The sequence below is a fragment of the Toxoplasma gondii genome, chromosome XII (assembly GCF_000006565.2).
Source record: "Toxoplasma gondii ME49 chromosome XII, whole genome shotgun sequence".
In the NCBI taxonomy this organism is placed as follows: domain Eukaryota; phylum Apicomplexa; class Conoidasida; order Eucoccidiorida; family Sarcocystidae; genus Toxoplasma; species Toxoplasma gondii.
This window is the reverse complement of record NC_031480.1, coordinates 6,786,141-6,805,429: the sequence shown is the minus strand read 5'-3', so window position 1 is coordinate 6,805,429 and position 19,289 is coordinate 6,786,141. Positions and strand designations below refer to the sequence as shown.

Sequence of the window (19,289 nt, the reverse complement as noted above, 5' to 3'; positions counted from 1 at the left end):
TCGAGAACCCCCCTTTCACAGTAGATAGGTCGCCTCACGAAGCGAAGCCCATCTGAGCAATATTTGTTTGCTTACTCAGACGAGAACGCAACAGCACGCGTGTGGCGCTGCGGTTGTGCTGGTACCGGCCCGTACCCGCAAGCAGTCTGCATAAAGAGCACTGTGGCCACTGAGAAAAAACTCTGTTTTTCCGGACGACGCGTGGACGCCGGTTTGTGCGGGAGCCGGCGAAGAGTTCGCTCACCATTGAAGTAGAATACCTCACTCAGAGAAAGGGTGTTACTGAGGAAAAAGCCTTGCCTCTCATCAAGTTTCCATCACCTTAAAACCCCAACGGGGGTGAATGTACTGGTAGTGCTATGTGGGAAAAAACGCGACAGTTGCATTTAGGGAAATTAGATCCTTTTTTTAAAGCAGTCTATTACAGTTTTCATCCGTTCATGAGCAAAGTTCATAGAAAAAGGCTTGGCACCGTTTTCCGTCTGAAGTCGGGGACCTGTGAGCGACACGGCAAGAGAAACGCAGCCACTGAGGTTAAAAGTGACAACGCACACGAAAGGGTGTTGTCTTCGGAAGAAAAAAAACGTGCATCCTGCTTGGAAACTTTGGCTAATGATGATGAATAGCAGAACGATCCCCCTTTCCGTCTTGAGGCGTTCTATATATCTCATTCTGTCTCTACGCACAGACCTCCGCCTCACGCTGTCACAGTTTGTGCCATCGGCACACTTGATGCATTTGAGGTCCTCGAATGATGGGAACTCTATGACAGTGTCCTGCCGAGATGAGTGGCCGAAAAAGAGACAAATCACCACAGCGCAACGAAAGTAAGGCGACGATACACGACCAGACCTAAACCCCAGCGACGCTAGTTATGTTTGTACTAGTGAACGGCAGACTGGAGGGGCATGCCCTTGGCTTGGCTTCTCGGGTGTTCTCCCCATGAAACTGGAAGCAAGTCGTTATTGCCTGTTTTTTGAAGACTGTGTGGGACAGACCCACTTCGTGGGCAGAAACAAACTGGGATACATTCGAGGGCAGAACGCTGAATCGTGGTGATATGACTTCCGCCATACTCGTAGCAAAAAACATTCCTGTGGCCGGAAGTGCGTAGACAGACGAGAAAAAAACACGGATGTTCGATCGATAGGCCACTGTGTACGGACATGGAGACATTCTTTCCTTTGGAAAATACGCCTTTTCGTCGCTCGCGCTCTTCGCTGGTCACCTAGACATCGGTTTTTTCCTCGACAGCACGTCGTCCCTTGCTGCTGTCAACTTGGATGATATGCAAACAGCCGCTGGAAAAGTCAAGGCCCAATATTTACTCAACGTGGAGGAGAAAGTCTCCAATTTCCGACAGCTATATCGTCCGCTGCTACCCTGGAGTTTTCCCGGGTCCTCTTCGCACGTTCCTATATGCGTCCTTGGAAAAGGATCGCCGTTTGAAACGCAACAAAGACACTAAAGTAAGTTTCCGTACCGTCCACCTTTCCCAGTTCCTGTCCGTCTTCTAGAGCTTTAAAAGATAAAGGCGACAGGTCAACATGTTGTGACTCCTGTCCTACGTTTTTCGCGATGCTGGGAGCCCAACCCCGACAGGCGGGTGTAGACACAGTGAAGGCGTATAAGAGAGGTGGTCGCGGAGGGAGAAAAGAGGGTCACAAGAAAATCAGCGTGTTGCTCTGGTGTGTTTCGGAGCGGCGAGACTCGGCAACACCGGCGTTTGTGTACACTCGCTTTCTTTTTTGCTCGAGAAACTGTGTGTTTCGGGGCTACACATACTGAAAACACCACTCTGAAAGCTCGTAACACGTCCTACACTGGGGAAACGCTCCGTCCTTCTGCTTCGCTGCCTGCGTCTTGGGTGTCTCCATTGCGCGCCGAACTGTCTGTTTCTTTCAAAAGAATTCCTTCTTTCGTTTACAGTCGAATTCCGGAAGTCAGTTGTGACCGCCTGTTTACCTTCGTCGGTCTGTTTCTAGCATCTCTTGCTTTACCAGTTTGAAGACCTCCCGAGAACCTCCGCGCCGCCTCCTCGAATCTGTTTTCAAACACCTTTTTCTGTCCCGTCGCTCCAGGAGTCCAGCGAGCCACTTTCCTTTTTTTCGTCGCCAAGTGTTGTTCTCCGGTTTTCGAGCATATCTCTGGCGTCTGGAACCTTCTCGAGTTTGCAAAACCGCGCTCGTGTTGCAGTAGGTGACCGCAAACGTGTGTTACACACTGCTGAAAAGCTCGTGTTCTGCGTTTGTCCGCGGGATACCACTAACTTCGTTTTCTCTTTTACGTCACTTTGCCGCTTTCACCTTCAGTTGGGAGGCTTGCGTAGCCAAAAAGCTGCCTTTTCCCAGCGTTGGCAAACGCCCGAAAGTGGCCTCGCTGTTTGCGGCCGTCGTCCTCATCTCAATAGGGTTCCTCTCTGCGTCTGTCTAGACTTTTTGGATTCTTCTTCGGCACAGAAGTTGCCGGCTGTTTTCTCGTTCCCACCCTCCGTTGCTCCACTTTTGCCTCCTCTCGTAAGCAGGCATTCGGACGCACCTTGCCTTCGTTTTCCCGAGGGCTCCGCTGTCAGTAGCACCGCTCTAACCCCTTGTCTGGATCTTTTTTTCCGTTCTCTGGATCCCACCACCCTTTCTCCACAATTGTATCCGCGACCGTTTTTTCCTTTCGTCGTGCGGAATCTCAGGCTGGTACGGTGAATTTCCATTCAAAGTCCGTCCCGGGCACCACTTCCCTTCCTCGCACCTTCGCAGGTTCCCGCTGCGAACTGCCAGTCACATCAACTGAGTTTCGGGTGGCCGTCCAAGGCAAAAGCACCCTGTCGGTAGACATTGTCGCGGGTCGCGTTTCGGCCTTTGTTCCCTTCTCCCCTTTCCGTCCTTTTTTCTTTCCCTTGCAGTTGAAAAGATGTACACGCAGCCGAACTTGCCGGGCGGGACTCCGAGTTACCCCGCCGGCGCATCGCAGGCTTCGCGGGACGCTGCGCCGACCCAGCAGCCGTTCTACGGCTACACCTCTCAACCGTCGCCTTCGGATATGCGCCAGGGGTACGCAAACCCTCCTGCGCAGAGCTACAGCAACGGGATGCCTGCGTATCCGTCAGATTCCGCAAGTGTGCCGTCGTACCCTGCGCCACCGCTTGCGTCTGGGAACCCGCAGCCAGCTGCCGGCGTGTACGCGAGCCAGAGGAGCGCGGGTGGCATTCCTTCCTCGCCGTTCCACGCGGCCACTCCCGCGAATCCTGGCGCCGCGCCGCCGCCACGGACCGCTTACTACCCCAGTGGAGTGCAGAGCAGCGGTTATGCAGGGTACGGGGCAGCAGCCTCGGGGGTGAGTCACTCGGCTGCGCTTCCGGCAGACTCCGGCGCCTACGCGTCGACGGGGTCTGCGGCGCAGCAGGTCCTGCAGGAGATCCAGCAGTTCAACTCGCCGCGTTACTTTACGCGCGCGTCCGTCGCTCGGGTGCCGCACAGCAGCAGCTTGCAGCAGAAGCTGCACTTGCCAATCGGCTTGTTCATTCGGCCGCTGGCGCCGATTCGGCCTGGGTCGCCGACCGTCCCGAGCGTGAACTTTGGGAACTGCGGTGTCGTCGTGCGCTGCAAGCGGTGCCGGACGTACATCAATCCGTTCGTCCACTGGGAGGCTCACGGCCGACGCTGGTCCTGCAACTTGTGTGGGTACGTGAACGACACTCCGCAGTTCTACATGCGCGGCTTGGACGAGAAGGGGAAGCGCGAGGATCGCTTCGAAAGAGCGGAGCTGAGCATGGGCTCTGTCGAGTTCGTCGCTCCCGCCGACTACATGATTCGGCCGCCGCAGCCTCCCGCCTACCTCTTCCTCATCGACGTGAGCGCGACAGCCGTCGCCTCTGGCTTGGTTGAGTCTGCGTGCGCGGGCATTCGCGCCGCACTCACCTCCGGCAAACTCCCCGGGTGTACAGACTCCGGCGCCGGCCGCGGAGATAGCCGGACGATGGTCGGAATCGTCACCTACGACTCAGCCGTCCACTTCTATGCGCTGGGGTCTGCATCTGGAGGCGGCAAACGAAGGCCTCAAGTCCTCGTCATGCCCGAGATCGACGACGTGTTCCTCCCCCTCAGCGACGACCTTTTTGTGAACTTCGCGGAAAACCGTGACGCCGTCCTCGAAGCTCTCGACACCATCCCCAGCTTGTGGAGATCGAACGGCTGCATTGACAACTGCATGGTAGGTGGAGAGCGTCGGGAAGAAGGACGTTGGGCTGGGGAGACGGATTCAAGTTCCGGTGTCCTCTTCATCGCCTTCAAGTCGAGTACATAAAAACCAGTCTAGCGGTGTCCAGCGTATTTCTGCAATCCAACTGTTGTATACCAGCTGCGATGTTGCTCGTTCAAATGGATGCTAGATACCTCTGGACTCATTTTTATGCACTTAACATGATGGTCATGAAGATCACAAGAGACCTGGGATCCGGTAAACACAGACCTTCCAGATCTAAGCCAGAGTCCAACTCGTAGTGTTTATCCATCAGGAAACACAAGGAACGTGAAACACGGACAGCGACGTTGTTTGTGGTTGCTCTATCCAACTTCGTTGTTGTTACGTCACTGGCATCTACACGACGTGAACAGAAGTTCCCGTGGGCTGGTGGAAACAGCGAACATGGTGGATTTCAAGAACTTGCCGCTTTGCATGCTTGATTGGGAGCTCGAGTGGTGAACCGTGTGGGTAGAGATACAGAGCTCACCCAGATATCGAATCGGAATCGGCAGTGAAGAACAACTGGAACTCCAGAGTTGTTCAGTCTTTGAGTCATCTGCGCTGAAGAACAGAAGACTCGACAAACACGAAGGGTTTAGGGGAAGGTGCAGCATCCGTAATTTTTGCCCACCGATGTTCTAGTGTTCCAGCGAAATTAAGGTAACAAGGACGCGGAAAGAGTCGACAGGAAACTGCTGTAGCGATTTGAACGAGAGAAACAGGGGGAGGAAACTGCGTCGTAGAGGAATTCAGTCCGGGGGTTTCTTAGAAGCGGAAGCAGAGGGCTGCGGCAAGATGTGTTTGTGCCGAATGAAAACCTTAGAACGATTTCAGTGGGGACGCATGCATCATCTGGTTTCTCATGCATGCCTGTGCATGTTCTCTTTCACGTTTTTTTTTCTGGGGGTTGTCGCGGACGTTGCATCGCTTCCCTTGCTCTCTACTTCCCACGTCCCGTCTTTGAGGTCTTTCTTTGTTGCGCGTTTTCTTCTTGTTCAACGCTGCGTTTCTTCGTCTCGGCGTGTCTCTTGCCTTACCCACACCGACTTCGCGTTTTCTCGTGTGTCCAGTCTTTTCTTCGCGGCTCTCGGGATATTTTTTTGCCGTTGTCGACGTGTCACTCGAGGATAGCACTGTCTTCGTTGTCTCATCCCGACTTCAAGCGAAGAAGCACACACTCTCTCTTCCCCTCTCGTATCGTTTCCTCCTCCTTCTGCCGGTCGTCCGGTCTTCTCTCCTGCCCCGTTTCGGTGCGCCTTGCACTGGGGCGTGGCCGTGCACCTGTCGGGGGAGGTTCTCAGCTCGGTGGCCGCTTCACCTGCATGTGCGCGCGCCTTGTTTCTGAGCTCTCTCTGGATCCGGCGTCTCGTTCTCTCGCTCTTCAGGGAAGCGCAGTGAAGGCTGCCCTGCTTGTCATGAAGCATGTGGGCGGAAAAATCCTGCTGTTTGCCTCCTTCCCGCCGACGGTCGGCGCGCTGGTGACCAAGCGCAGCGGCGGCTTGGCTGGCGCAGACGGCGCCGGCACTGACGGCGGCAGCCGGCAGCAACCTGACCGCGAAGTCGAGCTCTTGAAGCCTGCGAGCGAAGCGTACCAGGTGCGTTTGAAAGGCCCGTTCGGCCTTGAGTCGTGGATAGACTGTAGCGCGCTGTCTCCAAGACTCGGGGAGAAAACGCGTCTGGGGCGAGCACTCCATAGAAGAGGGACGCGCCGCCAAAGCTCCTTCTTTCACTCTTGGCCGATCCCGACTGTCCTCTGTGTTTCTCTCGCAGTCTTCCGTCTCTCTGTGCACTCGCAAAACTCAGTGCTCTCTCCAAAAGAACCCCAATGTTCCCTTCTCTTGCGCGCGCGTGCGCTGGACTCGTGAACACGCAGCAGACACACACAGCTATGCCACACCACTTGTTCGTTTCGGTGGTCAACGGTCTTTCTCTGAGAAGCACGGAGAAACTTCCTCGGAGACTTTCACATGCACATGCTCGTGGATATATTTTCGTAGGTGTGTACTGATGTACGTACTTACATATATGTGTATATATATTGGTGCATGACACGCACGCGTAATTCACATTTTGAGGATTTTCGGTCCAAGGGCGGCTGCATTCTTCTGAGCACCGGCGTGCTTTAGCGCGCTGGCCCCCCGCCTCCGCCCCCGCCGTGCGTGCTTTGGTTTTTCTTCTCCCGCACAGCAGGGTCGGCCGTCTGTGTTGTATCTGCGGCTTTTCCAGCAATTTGCGCAGCAACTCACGCAGTCGCAGGTCTCTGTAGACCTCTTCATCGCGCCTTCGTCGTGTGCGTCGCCAGCGGCGGGGAACGTCCCTCCTACCGGAACTTATGCGGGAGGGAAGCCGGGATCTGGAGCCCCCGGGCTGGTGACAGCTCCGTACTGTGATCTGGCGACGATTCTGCCGCTTGCGGAGTTGACTGGCGGAGAAGTTCGCTACTACTCGGCTTTCAGTCGGCTGCAGCACAGCCAGCAACTGGAGAACGACATCGTGCACATCATCACGCGCACGACAGGGTAAGTTCAGCCGAAGAGCGCGCGCAGAGGTCCAGAGCGCACTGTGTGTTCGAACAGCTGCCGAGAAAAGGCGAAAATTTCGATATCTGTCCGAGCGCCACTTATTGGAACAGAGCACGACTGCGACTCTGAAGTTTGAGGTGCCGTTTTTGGTGTGCTTTCTTCCGAGATGGATTGGAAGTTTTCAGCGCAGAAACACAGGAGAGAGGCGTGCTGTGGTTGCGCTTTTGCGGGATAGCCAGGGAAGACTTGACAGTTGCATGCGTCCTGCACAAGTATCATGATGTGCACTTTGAAGTCTCTGCTCTGATGCGAGGCCGTAGAAAATGCTGCGGTGTGTCTCTGTGAATCAACGCCAGTGCATGCGGTAATACTCGACTTGAACTTCTTCGTGGAGGCTTCAGTGACGTAGGTGTCGGTTCTAGCTTCGTGTTTCTCTGCCAAGGTATGCGAAGTTTTGGAGTTCCGTAGTCTTGCCAGGCTTCCTTGCGAGTCTCTGAATTTTTTTCGCGGCTTCTTCGCCCAGTTCCAGCCACAGCCCAGAGGAAGAGACGGTTGTTGCGTCTGATACCGCTTCGTTGAGGGGATTCTGTAAACACAGATGCTTCTTGCCTCTCCAAGTTGCCGTGTTCTTTCGACGCTAGAACTGGAGATGCTCCGGGAAAAACGATTTAAAAGAACAAACTTCTGGGCTCGTTTAAAATCTTCTTCTCTTTGGCGTCTTAGACGGCAACGGAGCGTTTGTTCTGTTGTGAATGTGAAACAAGCAATTTATAAATGACCTTTTTTCATCAACAGATGCACATTTCAATTAAACGTCAACTGACATTTTCCTTTATATACTTTTTTCTAAAACTTGGAATTCTTATATAAACGTTATTGGTAATATCAAAAAGCCGATGCAGTTGGTGTATCTGGCGACTCCTTAAAATGTCTTGCCGAGTCTTTCTGTTCTGTTCTCCCGTTTTTTGGAAACGTTTCTTCCAGTATGTGCAGAAGTTGTTTCTGAACGTTCCCTGGACGCCGTGAACAGAATCTCCCTCTTTCTCACATTGGCTGCGTCCCGCCAGACGCTCGTGGGCCTCACTGCATGCATGCGACGAGTTTTTTCTTCTGCGTCCAGGTGGGAGGCAGTCATGCGAATTCGCGTTTCGCGGGGCTGGAAGATTTCTGCGCGTCACGGGCGCTTCTTCCTGCGCGGAACAGACCTCTTTGTGCTGCCGACCGTGAATGCGGATTCCACGTTCTCGATTTTGATGGAGTTGGACGAGCAGGCGGGGGCAGGCGGTCCTGGAAACGCGCTCGTGACTCCCCCGTCCGGAGGAGACAACGTCGTCGCCGTGCAGGCTGCTCTGCTTTACACCAACAGCGACGGCGAGCGACGCATTCGGGTGCACACGTTCTGCATGCCTGTCTCGCAAAATATTCAAGTGAGCAGAGCGCTCGAAGCGAGGCTTCGGAGAGAGACAGCCTCTTAGACTGACTGGGGTGTCTCCGCATGAACTGCGCTCTGAGCCGGAAGCTGAGGATGCGATCCGGTGGCGGGGGAGAAGAGACGCCGACGCTGCAGTTCTGGCGCGCGGGGAGGGGGTGTTCCTTTTTCGTGAAAACTCGTGCTGGATCTTTAGAAGGAAAATTGTTTTTGAAAAGACTTTCATTTCCCATGAAGTCGAGAGCGTCACCTTGAGGAAGACACATGGACTCAATCCACGAGTTCGAAGAAGCTGAGTGTCCGCGTCCACCGCTCGTGGCGTAGGTCGGCGTCTCTCGGGGCGGGTGTATGTACACCTGAATATAGACGGAGGCAATGGCGTTTCCTGCTTCTTCTTCTGGAAGGCTCTGACGGGGGGAGTTCGGATTTCGAGAAGCTGCGAACACGCGACGAGGCAGAGCAGAACGGGAAGCGCGTGTGAACTTTTGATCTCTGCTGCTTCTCCCTCAGCATTCGCGTTTCTCTTTCGCTGGTTGAAACTCAGTTTGATTTTGGAGAAAAGTGCGGTTTCCCTGCTGATTCGGGTGTATGTACAGGACATCGTCAGCTCCATGGATCCGGAGGTCGTTACCTGTCTTCTTATCCAGCAGGCAATTGACCAGGTGGGTTTGCGGCGCGGAGAAAGAATCTCTCAGTCTTCAGTTTCTTGCAAATTCTTTCCTGCTAAATCGAATGCGAGCACAGACACGGTAGAGGTGTATGTTCTTTCTCGGATTCTGGACTTCGCCCTTCGTCTCTTGAAGGTGTGTATGTCGGCGTCTGGAGGTCTCTTTGTGGAGAGCAAAGATGCTTCACAACCGTAAATGGTTCTCGACTTCTTAGGAGTTTTGAAGGCAGCAGCCGGAGCCTGTCTTGTCCGTTCTTCCTCATCTTTCCAACTGGATTCTTTCTGTCATCGCCTTTCTGGATTTCCGTCGTCGCTCCCACTGCTTCTTTCGACTGTTTTTCGACACTGACGAAGTGATGCTTCTCTTCTTCTGTATGTTATTTCCCTTGCTTCGCGACAGCCTCTTCTTCTCTAGTCGTTTCTCTACGTCTGCGGCCCCTCATCGTTTTTCCTTTACTCGCTCTTCCCCTTTGTTCCTCTTCTCCCATTCCTCTTTCTTTCTCCCCACTCTTTTCCCTGTGCTTTTCTCCCCCTTTCCTTTCCCTGCTTCGTATCCTCCTTTCCTCTCTTCTTTTCTCTGTTCTTCTTCCTGTTCTGCTCCTCCTCGTTTCTCCGCCTGCTCCACGACTGTCTTTGCTGTTTCTGTGCGTCTTCTGCTTGTCAGTCTCTGCGTTCAAAGATTGCGGACGGTCGAGCCTTTTTGCAGACGAGCTGCTCTCAGCTGCTTTCGGTCCTGCACTCTGTCGGCAGCTCGACCCAACTCGCGGCAAGTTACGCGCTACCTTCCCTGCCCCACTACGGCGCCGTGGCTGCAGCCAGTGCAGGGAACCCAGCAGGCGGAGCACTCCTGGAGGCAGGCAGACTCGTTGCTCTCTTCATTCTCGGAGTCCTCAAAAGCAATGCGTTCAGGCCTGTCAAAGAAGGTACAAAGTCATTTTCCGCACAACACAGATCCACAGGCAAACAACCTTTTTCACATACGGCATATATATATATATATATGTATATATATAAATGCATATACATACATATGTATACATCTGTACAGGTATACATACATATATACATATATGTATGTAAGCCACTTTTAGGTTTGCCTTTCCTCTTAAGTTTCTCTATCTATACACATATATGTATATATATATATATGTAGAGAGAGAGATAAATCTTTCTGTGCCTGTGTGTATGTATTGAGAGCTTGATTGCATGCGTTATGTGGATTTGTGTGAATCTGTACTTTTTTGGATGTACCGCCTGCCGAATCGTTTAGAGGCTGCTGTCTTCCAAGGATGGACAAAGTGTAGAAGAACTCCTCTTCTGGACACGGACTGCACGCGTGGGTGTGTTTATGGACCGCTTGCCACGGTGAACGCACTTTTTTTCATACTTTTTTATTTCTTCGTATTTGTTTCGTTTTCTTTCCAGTTTCCACGGACAAGCGCGTCTTCTCCTGGAGTCGGCTGCTCGCCCTTCCTGTGGACCGCATTTGCGCGTACGTACACCCGCGCATGCTGCCGCTTCATAATCTGTCGAACTTCGGAGGACCCAGCGACCGCGTTCTCGATGGACAGGAGGAAGTGATTCTGCCTCCGGCGCTTCGCCTGACTGCTGAGGAAATGACTCAAGACGGCGCCTACCTCTTGGAAAACGGCGAGGAAATGCTCCTCTGGATCGGCCGGTAAGACGGCACTTTTTCTGGAATTTTCAGAGCGAGGCCAAAACAGAAACGGAAAGTCCAATTGGTTCCTTCTTCCTGCTTGACTTCTCTGTTCAGTTGAAGCTCTCTGTTCACTTCATCTGTCTGCCTGCTCTCTGGTTTTTAGTTGATTTCCCTGTTGTGCCGAACGCAGGTGGAGTGCAGCGACCTCGCACAAGTCACGTGCATGCGTTTTCTCTCGTTCGCCTGCAGTCGTCTCTCGACCTTGTTACCTTGCGTTTGTTCTGTCTCTCTGTTTCTGACCTCTCTTTCGCCAGTGTGTGTTTCCTCCGTCTCTCCTGGCACTCGCGTTCTTTCTGCATTTGTCTCGTCTCCCGCGCTGGCTTTCGTCTGTTTCGCGTTCTGCAGAAGCATCTCGCCGCAGTGGCTGGCGAGTGTGTTCGGCGCGCATTCGCTGGACTGCGTGCACCCCGATGTGGCGGCGGCTTCCATTGGAGACAGCCAAGATCCCGTCGGCCTGCGAGTCCGCGCCGTCGTCCAGAGTGTGCAGGGCGAGCACCTGTGCAACGCCATGCGTCTGCTCGTCATTCGACAGGGAGACCCGTCTGAGCAAAAGTAGGAACAACTGGATTTCCGTAGCCTCCTCGACCCTGCGTCGTCGCCCTGCAGAAACAGACTCGCCTTCGTTTTGTTTTTCCAAACCAACTGCAGCTTCTGCAGCGTCAGTCGCGTTGCGTCACACACGCTTCACTGGTTACCGAGCTTTCCTCGACGTGTGGGTGGTGACGCGCGAACAAAGCCTGGCGGCGTTTTTGCAGGCGCTTGACTCTCCACATCGCGTCGCAGACCCGATCCTCTCTCGGGGACGATGTGAAGCGGCTGCGCTACGAAGTGGAGAGCGTCGAGAGAGCCACGTTCCTTGCGAAGGGGTTGACGCGCGGGGAAGACCCTCTCATCTCCGCTCCGATTTCTGTGGAGTGTGTCCTGTGCTTTTTTCACATTCTGCAGATTCTTTGCGCAACTCATGGAAGACCGGGTGCCTTCTCTCCTCCTCACTTTCGCCGAGTTCCTGCAAAAAGTGGACATGCGCTCGCAGCTACAGGCGCCTGCTCCACCGATGATCCCGGCGGCGGGCGGGGCGGCCCCGCCTCTGCAGCAGCCGCGCATGTACTAAAACAAAGAGAAATTCAAAGGGGAAACTTGAAGAAGAGAGAGGAAGAGAGAGATGCAGTGCCCGCGCCAGGATTCAAAGAAATTCGGGAGGGAAAGAGAGAACTGATAAAACGAGCTCTGAACGGGAGAGAAGGCCTCGGGGGAGGGCGTCGAACCGCAAGAGCGTGAAGAGGAGGAGAGAGGAATGGAAGATGCCTGGGGAGAGTCGCAATGCGTTGACAGTTTGAGGAAAGCAAGCAGTGAGCGTGAGAACGGAGAAAGCGTTGAGGGGTTCTCCGAAACGCGAGAAAAAAAGCGTGAGAGGGAGGACAGGGCAGCTAGACTTCGAGTTCTAGGCATCCAGGACAGGAAACAACGACGTTGGAGAGGAGGAAAAAGCGCCTGTACGGTATGCCGAGGAGAGTTTGCGGGGACGAGATTCGAGCCAGTGAAATCAAGGGTGTGTCCTCGGTCACCTTCACCGTTACGTTCCACTGGATACGCTTCAAGGTTAACTTCCTGCAGATCTCAGGACGAAGACAGAAACGTTTTTAGAGAGTACAGGGAGTTTGTGCAACAGAACTCTCTCGCTTTTCGTGTCCAGAGCAACCCCCTGGCTCCGCCGTGTAGACAGTGTCGAGCGGCCTAGCAAGAGGGGGAAATGCTTCGTATTTTACGCTGTCAAACAAAGACACGCCACTCAGACGTTGTCTTTGTCTTGCCCGTCTCGTCTTGGGCTTCGCTGAGAGCGTGAATGTTCAGCAGCGCGCAGAGAAGCCGAACGGGCTTCTCTACGCGCCAGTGTCTCTCCTACGCATTTTACACGATTTCGTTTTGCCTCGGTCGCGTTTTAATCGTAACCTTTTGTGGAGCATGGAGCAATGACGAGATCCCGTTCCTGAGCAACAGCGGAGTGGAGGCCTCCTCCACTGACGATGAACATGCGCGAGACAAGGAAAAAACTCGATAGGCAAACGTGGTTTCCAGTGCTCCTCTAGATGCAGCGTCTCTGCTTTTCCTGCTTTCTGGAGACCCTAATGAGTTCCAGCTTTCTTCTTCAGACTTCTAGGTTTAGGCGGCGTCGGAAAGACAGCTGAAAGGTGGTGGTGTGGCGAGGCTTCTGGGGCAGCAGTCCTGAAGAGTGAAGCTCTGAGCATCGGCCCTGCAGTTTCACTGTGGTTCTGTATTTCATATTTACACACACTCTACATGGCAGGTAGCCAGCCGTGGCTGACGTACTCGTGCACGCTAGAGTGACTTCTGAAACTAGGTGGAGTGCAGAGGTGTTAAAGATGAAGTCAGAGTCGAATCACACCAATGAAGGATGTGGGGATTCCCCGAACTAAGCAGTGTTCGCGGGCTTCTGGAGTTTCTGAAAGCGACTTGCTCGTTTTTTCACAGAGACGCGTGTCTCTCCAGAAAAAGAGGTTTGTCGCAGAAAGCATGGAGGCAATGAGAAAAAGATACACCCAGATGAAGAAGCTCCAGCTGGCGCTGAGCGAATGGACTGGGGAAGCGTCTTTCGCACGACCTAGTTCGCAGCTTCGTCACAGATCGTTTTCGCGGTCTTGGGATCCCTGAGTTCGCGTAAAACCTGCCTAAAGTGAGTTTTGTCGAAACTCGCATCCTCATATGAACTTGGAATCCGCGTGTGTACGCCAGCGACAGAGCTGCTTCTTTGAAATGATTCCGTCTCCCCTTTGCCTAAAAAGTGCAGAAAGCGCAGTTTCTCTAGCTGCCGTGCTTCGACCCCCGGGCGAGGTCTACCTGAGAATCCGCCTTCGCTGCAATACGAGCAACGCAAAACACAACCGAAGACAAGGGCAGAAAGAAGACGCCCCCTAGTTCACGTTCAAAACTGTCACCCCCTTGATACAAAGCAGCAGCTGACAGCGTTCAAGTAAGTCCTTTTCGTGTGTTTGCGTGTCCGCCAGAGGTAAAAGGGAAGCTCGTAGCAAGCATCGTCTGTGGGCCGCGGTTGTGGGTATCTGTGAGTGACAGTGAAGGCGTTTTTAGTCAATGACGAGCATTATGGATTTCTGGAAAGTATCTCAAGGAAAGAGTCGTCCTTTGAGAGCGGTCGTTTGCTGGAATCGGAAATGTCGGCGGACAGTTGCATCCTTCCGAGTGAACGGAAGAAATTCGGAATTTCGCGCAAACTAAACAAATGCCAACAGCGCGACACACCGAAAAAAAACACCACTTTACTCTACACCCCCCAGCCCTGTGCACACAGGCGAAAAAGCCAGACCGACCCTATCCAGTTTCTTACACGTTCTGCGTCTTTGCCTTGTCTCGCCGAAGTCTTTTCCCCCCGACGACAAAATCCTGTTTTCAGGAAAACTGCACTCCCACAACTGTACTCTGGGGAAAATGCCAGGCTAAATCTCTCTGCGCAATCTCGCCCTGTCGGTTCTTCAGACTTTGCCCTTGTCCGCACTCGCAGCAGCCGCCTGCGCCTTCATCTTCATTAGAATATTTGTAAATCCATTCATCCGGCTGAGGCACAGCGAAAACTTCCACCAGCATCGAAGATACATGCAGACACGAAAACATGCCCCTCGAGCTGATTATCCAGGAGAGGAAGCACCAGCCGTACAGTTCTGTCAAAAATACATGAACGTCCTCAGCAAGCAGAAAACTTGTCCGGGAGATTCCTTGGCACAGATCGCAGACCCATCAGATATTCCAGGACACCGGGCAATCCCACTTACACACCCAATGTCGTGCGTGCATACCTACGAAAACCATCGCGTGCAAATAGAAAACAAATGACACAAAGTGACAGCCGTATATCTAATTCATAGCTTTGTCGTCGTGAACGCACATCGTGCATGTTGCAGTCGTCGCTAAGGTGTATCTTGTGCGATTCTCGCTACTTTTCGCTCTACCTGGGGGTAATGAAATGGCTGAGACCCGCTAGCGCCATTGTGTTCAAAGGCACTCTCTCGATTTCCTCGGGTGTCGCTCCTGACAGACCACCGACGAGAAGTTGGAGAAGCCCCTTCGTCGTCAATGCCTCTACGGTGGAACATGTCCAACAAAGAAAACAAAGACAGCCAACTCAAATGCAAAACAGAAAAATATATTCAAGAGACATTTTACCGAGATGATATCCCCCGAGTACCTGTTCATACATACATACGTGTTGATGCACAGTGAAGGAGTGGCTGAGTGTGACGTCATATATGCATATCAACGGAAGTTTGTGCGCCAACAAATCAAAACGAGACATGAGCTCCACAAATACAAAACCTCTATCAGAGCTGTCCTCGACACAAAGCGTTAGTCGCCCTATATTCGGGGTGCATTGACACTTCTTCCAAGTTACTACCAGGCACCCAAAGGCTGAACATTGGATATCTACACAGAACCACCACAGGCACACACACACACACACACTCCCCAAATATATATGCACGTACATGTATATACATATATATATATATATATGTACATATGTGAACACACGCACATGTAGAAGGAGAGTCAGAAATATAGACCATGTTTTGCTACACATGGAGGTGCTTGGTGACCTTGCCCTATACGAGATCCGCGCGTCTTGCATCCACCTAAATTTCCCCTTCTCCGGTTCGAGGAAAGAACATTTAGACCCATTCCTGCGACCAAACCCCCAAGTTCGGTTTCGCTTGTTTCACTGGATTGCTGCTTCTTCTTCTCACCTGCGTGGCCGCAGTAGTACATTCGCAGCGTCCCCGCATCATCTCTCCGTGCGTCAGAGTGAACGTGCACCACAGACTGACACCCCTGAGATACCCCAACGACGCAATCCACAACATCGGATTCCAGAAGACTTGTAGGCACAACCCGATCAGTGCTTTGTTTCCAGAAATGACATCTCTCTCTCTGTATATATATATATATATATATATATATGACTGTGTGCATTTAACTATATCCATCCATGTAAATCTTCTGCATGCATCCACACAGAAGTACGGAAAACTGGTGCCATGAAACTGGGACTATGTCCTCCTTCGGGAGACTGTCGGACTCCCGTGCACCGGCTCGACACGCACAGGGACAGATTGAGGCACCCGCCTCTGTGACATGCTTTTGCTTTATGAAAAGCATACGCACAGAACCGCACAGAAGTATCTGGAAACTTACTCACATAGAAGTATCCTAAGACGCCCAATTATGCTCTAAATCGAACATTTGCAAACAGTCGCACAGACGCGAGCTCCCCATATGCTCGATCTCTACGCGAATGCAAAAGCTTCACATGGATTGGAATCCCCGTGTGCACCTGCACGTTCTGCGGAAATGTGCTCTTCTCTCCACCAAAGAAAGGCTTCTCGATCTGAACACCGGCGCCGTGAAGACGGCAAGGATCGCTTCTCCAATACAGAGACAGAAGGAAAAAAAGACTCTTGGCATTTTTGCCACACGTACCAGGACGAGGTTCTCTCGAGTGCGTAGATTAGGAGACAGTTGTTTCAAGCTGTTTCCCAACGACAGGAGGCGCTCCATCCTGCACGAAAATAACAAAACGACCACAAACGAAGCCACAAAAATACAAAAACCCGCAAAAAACAACGAACAGAAGGCCAGACAAAAACGTTCAAGAACAGAGCACTCTGGCCTCCGATGTACCTTAGACACCCTCTTGTAGCTTCTGAAACGTTGCTTTTACAAAGGGAGGGAGGGTCGAAAAAAGGTGCGTTTCCAGAACACACACGTATGCGTACAAGGAGAAAAGGTGAATGTTGAACAATACACGACTCGCTTTGCAAAGGCAACTCCTTTGATACAAGGTCGAGCATTCTGGCGAGTCAGTGACTGCGGGACAGTGGACAGAACACGCGCCTGAGACATCCCACAGAGTCCAAAGAAGCGAATCTGGAGGACGCGATCTTTAGCGCGTTCCACAGAAAATGCCGAACCTCCTGTATCGTCAAACACAGAACCGTTTCCTGTCGCCCCACCGTGAAGACGCCACTCGTTCTCTTTCCCTTCTCTTTTGTGTGTCTCGTTTCGAGTCCCGCAGACACCAGAATCCGTCGGTTCCTCGTTCCGTTGTGCAGCGTCTCTGTACCGAGCGCGAACGTCGTTGGCAGGCAGCCTGCGTAGACTTTGGAGCAGAGCCCTGAGGGGACATGGAAGGTCGTTGAGGATCTCCTTGTCGCCTCCTTCCGCTGCTCCGGAACGCGCTCGTGCAGAGGCCGCTGTGTGCGGCCGCCCACGAAGGAGGAGGAAGGCGTTTTCTCTCTCCCGCGCACCGTTTCCTCGTCCTGGAAGCTGTCCGCCAGACTGCGGAGCAGCGGACGGTGGCGCATGCAAACCGCGCCGCACTCGCGCTTCTCTCTGGAGAGGCGCGAGTCGCGCTGAGTGGCAGGGAGGCGACGCAGTGGCACTCGAGCAGACACAGGTGGGGAGCACGAAAGACAGATGAGCAGACGACAGACAGAGCGAGCAATAGGTCTTCCCAGGAAACAGAGACCCCCAACGGGGCTCGCGGGGGACGACGCGGGCGACGAGCGAGCAACGGGCAGCATGGCAGAGAGACGCAACAGGACCAGCGAGAAGAAGCAAGACAAGCAACAGCCTGAGACTTGTGCGATGCGCCACACGAACGCAAGCGAGGGGAGGAAAAGAACAGAGAGAACAGAGAGAAGAGAGAGAACAAAGAGAACAGAGAGAAGAGAGAGGAGAAGATTGAGGCTCCACTGGGCGCCGCATCCTGGCAGCCACTGGTCTCACTGGCTGTCGGGGGGGGGTTGCTCCTCCTCCGTCGAGGAAGCAGTTGCGTGCGTCTGAACAGTTGGTGAAGACCGGGAATCCCCCGCATGACACAGGAGAAAAAACGAGAGAAGCAGTCGCTGGGTCGACAAGAGACTGGGTCTCTAACGCTGGTCGTCCTCGACAAGACACCACATCCCGACAGATCCATGCAACAGAGACACACAGAGAGACAGCAAGAGAAGAGGAGAACGCGGAAGAAGAAACAGAAATCGAGAACGCAGCCGCTGTGACCACCCGGGCGAGAAAGAGCTTCCGCCGTGCTCCTCATACTAGGAGATCCATGGTGATTTCGTAGGCCACAGCATGCGTGAGGGGTGCGAGAGACGCGAGAGGCAAAGAAAGAGAACAAGAGGCAAGACGCGTGTCTAAAACAGAGGAAGAAGCAAGGGCTGTCGGGGGGAGACGAGACCGACCGCGCGATGGAGAAAAGACGCAGCCTACATGCGACTGTGAAGAGGTTCCAGCAGCCACAGGGGAAAACAAGGGGACTGCAGGCTTGATGAAAGAAGTTTTCTGAAGTGTCTTACGCCACAACAGAGGCGTACACGGTGAACCCGGCTGTACGGACAGCGCTCTGGCTCATCTTCCCCGCGAAGTAGAGCAAAAAAAGGGGAGGAACCACAGACTGCAAAGAAAGAAGAAGGATTTACAGAACGAAAGCAGTTTTGTGTACCATGTTCTCGACCTCGCGTTGTAAATGCTGGAGCGACGCTGAGATGAAGCAGCCCCGTGAACGACAGAACTGGGAACGCCGACGCTCGACAAGAACTTTTGAAGAAACCCACAGGTCTTCCTCGTTTGAGAAGAGCAGAGAAGCGAAAACGCAGGAAGAGACACAAGCTTGTTTCGGACGGTGGCGTGAGCTCCGGAGACGTCTACGCGTCGACGCGGAGCAGCCTGCCAGCCGCGGGCCAAGGAAATTCACCTTGTGCTGCTTTAAAAACATGCCAGTGCCGCCTTCAGAGCAGCAGCGCAGGGGAGAAGACGTGAGAGAGGAAGAACAGACAGAGGAAGACGACGACGCCTGCAGATCCGGTCAGGAACAAGGCGTCTCTGGACACCTGCGGCGAGACGGCGAGAGTGGAGAAGAACAAACAGGAGAAGACGAGAACGAAGAGAACGGATTCGCGGACGACGCGTTTACAGACAAAGAGGACAGGCGTCGTCAGGAGCAGGAGGAAGAAGAAGCAAACGACGCCTGAGTCCGAGAGCGAACGACAGAGAAGCGAGCCCAGAGAGCCTTCCGGAGAGCGCACCGCATGTGGAGAAAAAGGAGAAACATTCCCCTCCGGCAGGGAACGGAACACCGGGGGTTGAGATTGGCGATACGCTGGGAGACACACGGAAGCCATGGAGAGTCGAGAGACGTCTTTGTCCTCCAGAGTCTTCTACCGTGACAAGCGGTCTCTGTGCGGTCTCACGCAGAACCGTTTTTGACTTGTTCGTCTTCGCGACACTCGCTGCCTCGTCGTGCCGGGACTGGACATCCGAAGGATTCGTTCGACTCGTTTTTTTCTTCTCACACAGGCGCGCAGGTTTCCGTTGAACGGTCGAACAAGAGTGGAAGACCGGTTTCTCTCTCATCCGCGCGGAAGTCCTCACGTGACCTCGCCAGGTGACGGATGACCTTGGAACGTCTGAAATCGTCTGACCCACGACAGGGACGACTCGCGTCTGAGTGAGTGGCTGTTCTCGCAGTCAAAAAAGGCAGGTGTTGAGGATCGACAGATTTCTCTCACCAAAAAATGACATTGCCGGTGGCAACGACGAAGAAGGACGCACAGATCCACTCCACACTCCCTCTCTTCCTATGGTCGGTGCGTTTTCTTTTCACGGAAAATTCGCCGCGCGGAGAGA

The 19,289-nt window shown here is 53.3% G+C and overlaps 3 protein-coding genes across 3 annotated transcripts; 2 read left to right on the top strand and 1 right to left on the bottom strand.

The window, feature by feature from the left end:
- The first annotated feature begins 1,675 nt into the window (after positions 1–1,675).
- On the top strand, positions 1,676–12,783 carry TGME49_277000 (transport protein Sec24, putative). Its single transcript, XM_002370406.2, has 9 exons — positions 1,676–4,206; positions 5,625–5,834; positions 6,466–6,758; positions 7,882–8,188; positions 8,787–8,852; positions 9,522–9,780; positions 10,283–10,535; positions 10,923–11,129; positions 11,523–12,783. The coding sequence occupies exons 1-9, from the start codon at positions 2,908–2,910 to the stop codon at positions 11,686–11,688; spliced, it is 3,060 nt and encodes a 1,019-aa protein (XP_002370447.1). The 5' UTR covers positions 1,676–2,907; the 3' UTR covers positions 11,689–12,783.
- Positions 12,784–13,952: 1,169 nt separating this feature from the next.
- Positions 13,953–17,369, bottom strand: TGME49_277010 (Fe-S metabolism associated domain-containing protein; the record flags this gene model as incomplete). Its single annotated transcript, XM_018781760.1, has 5 exons — positions 13,953–14,165; positions 14,558–14,687; positions 15,350–15,434; positions 16,083–16,161; positions 16,726–17,369. 5 exons carry the CDS (start codon positions 17,367–17,369, stop codon positions 14,084–14,086), a joined length of 1,020 nt encoding a protein of 339 aa, XP_018635176.1. The 3' UTR covers positions 13,953–14,083.
- Positions 17,370–18,106: 737 nt separating this feature from the next.
- TGME49_277020 (hypothetical protein) lies at positions 18,107–19,260 on the top strand (the record flags this gene model as incomplete). Its single annotated transcript, XM_002370408.2, has 1 exon — positions 18,107–19,260. One exon carries the CDS (start codon positions 18,107–18,109, stop codon positions 18,632–18,634), a length of 528 nt encoding a protein of 175 aa, XP_002370449.1. The 3' UTR covers positions 18,635–19,260.
- Between the last annotated feature and the right edge of the window lie 29 nt (positions 19,261–19,289).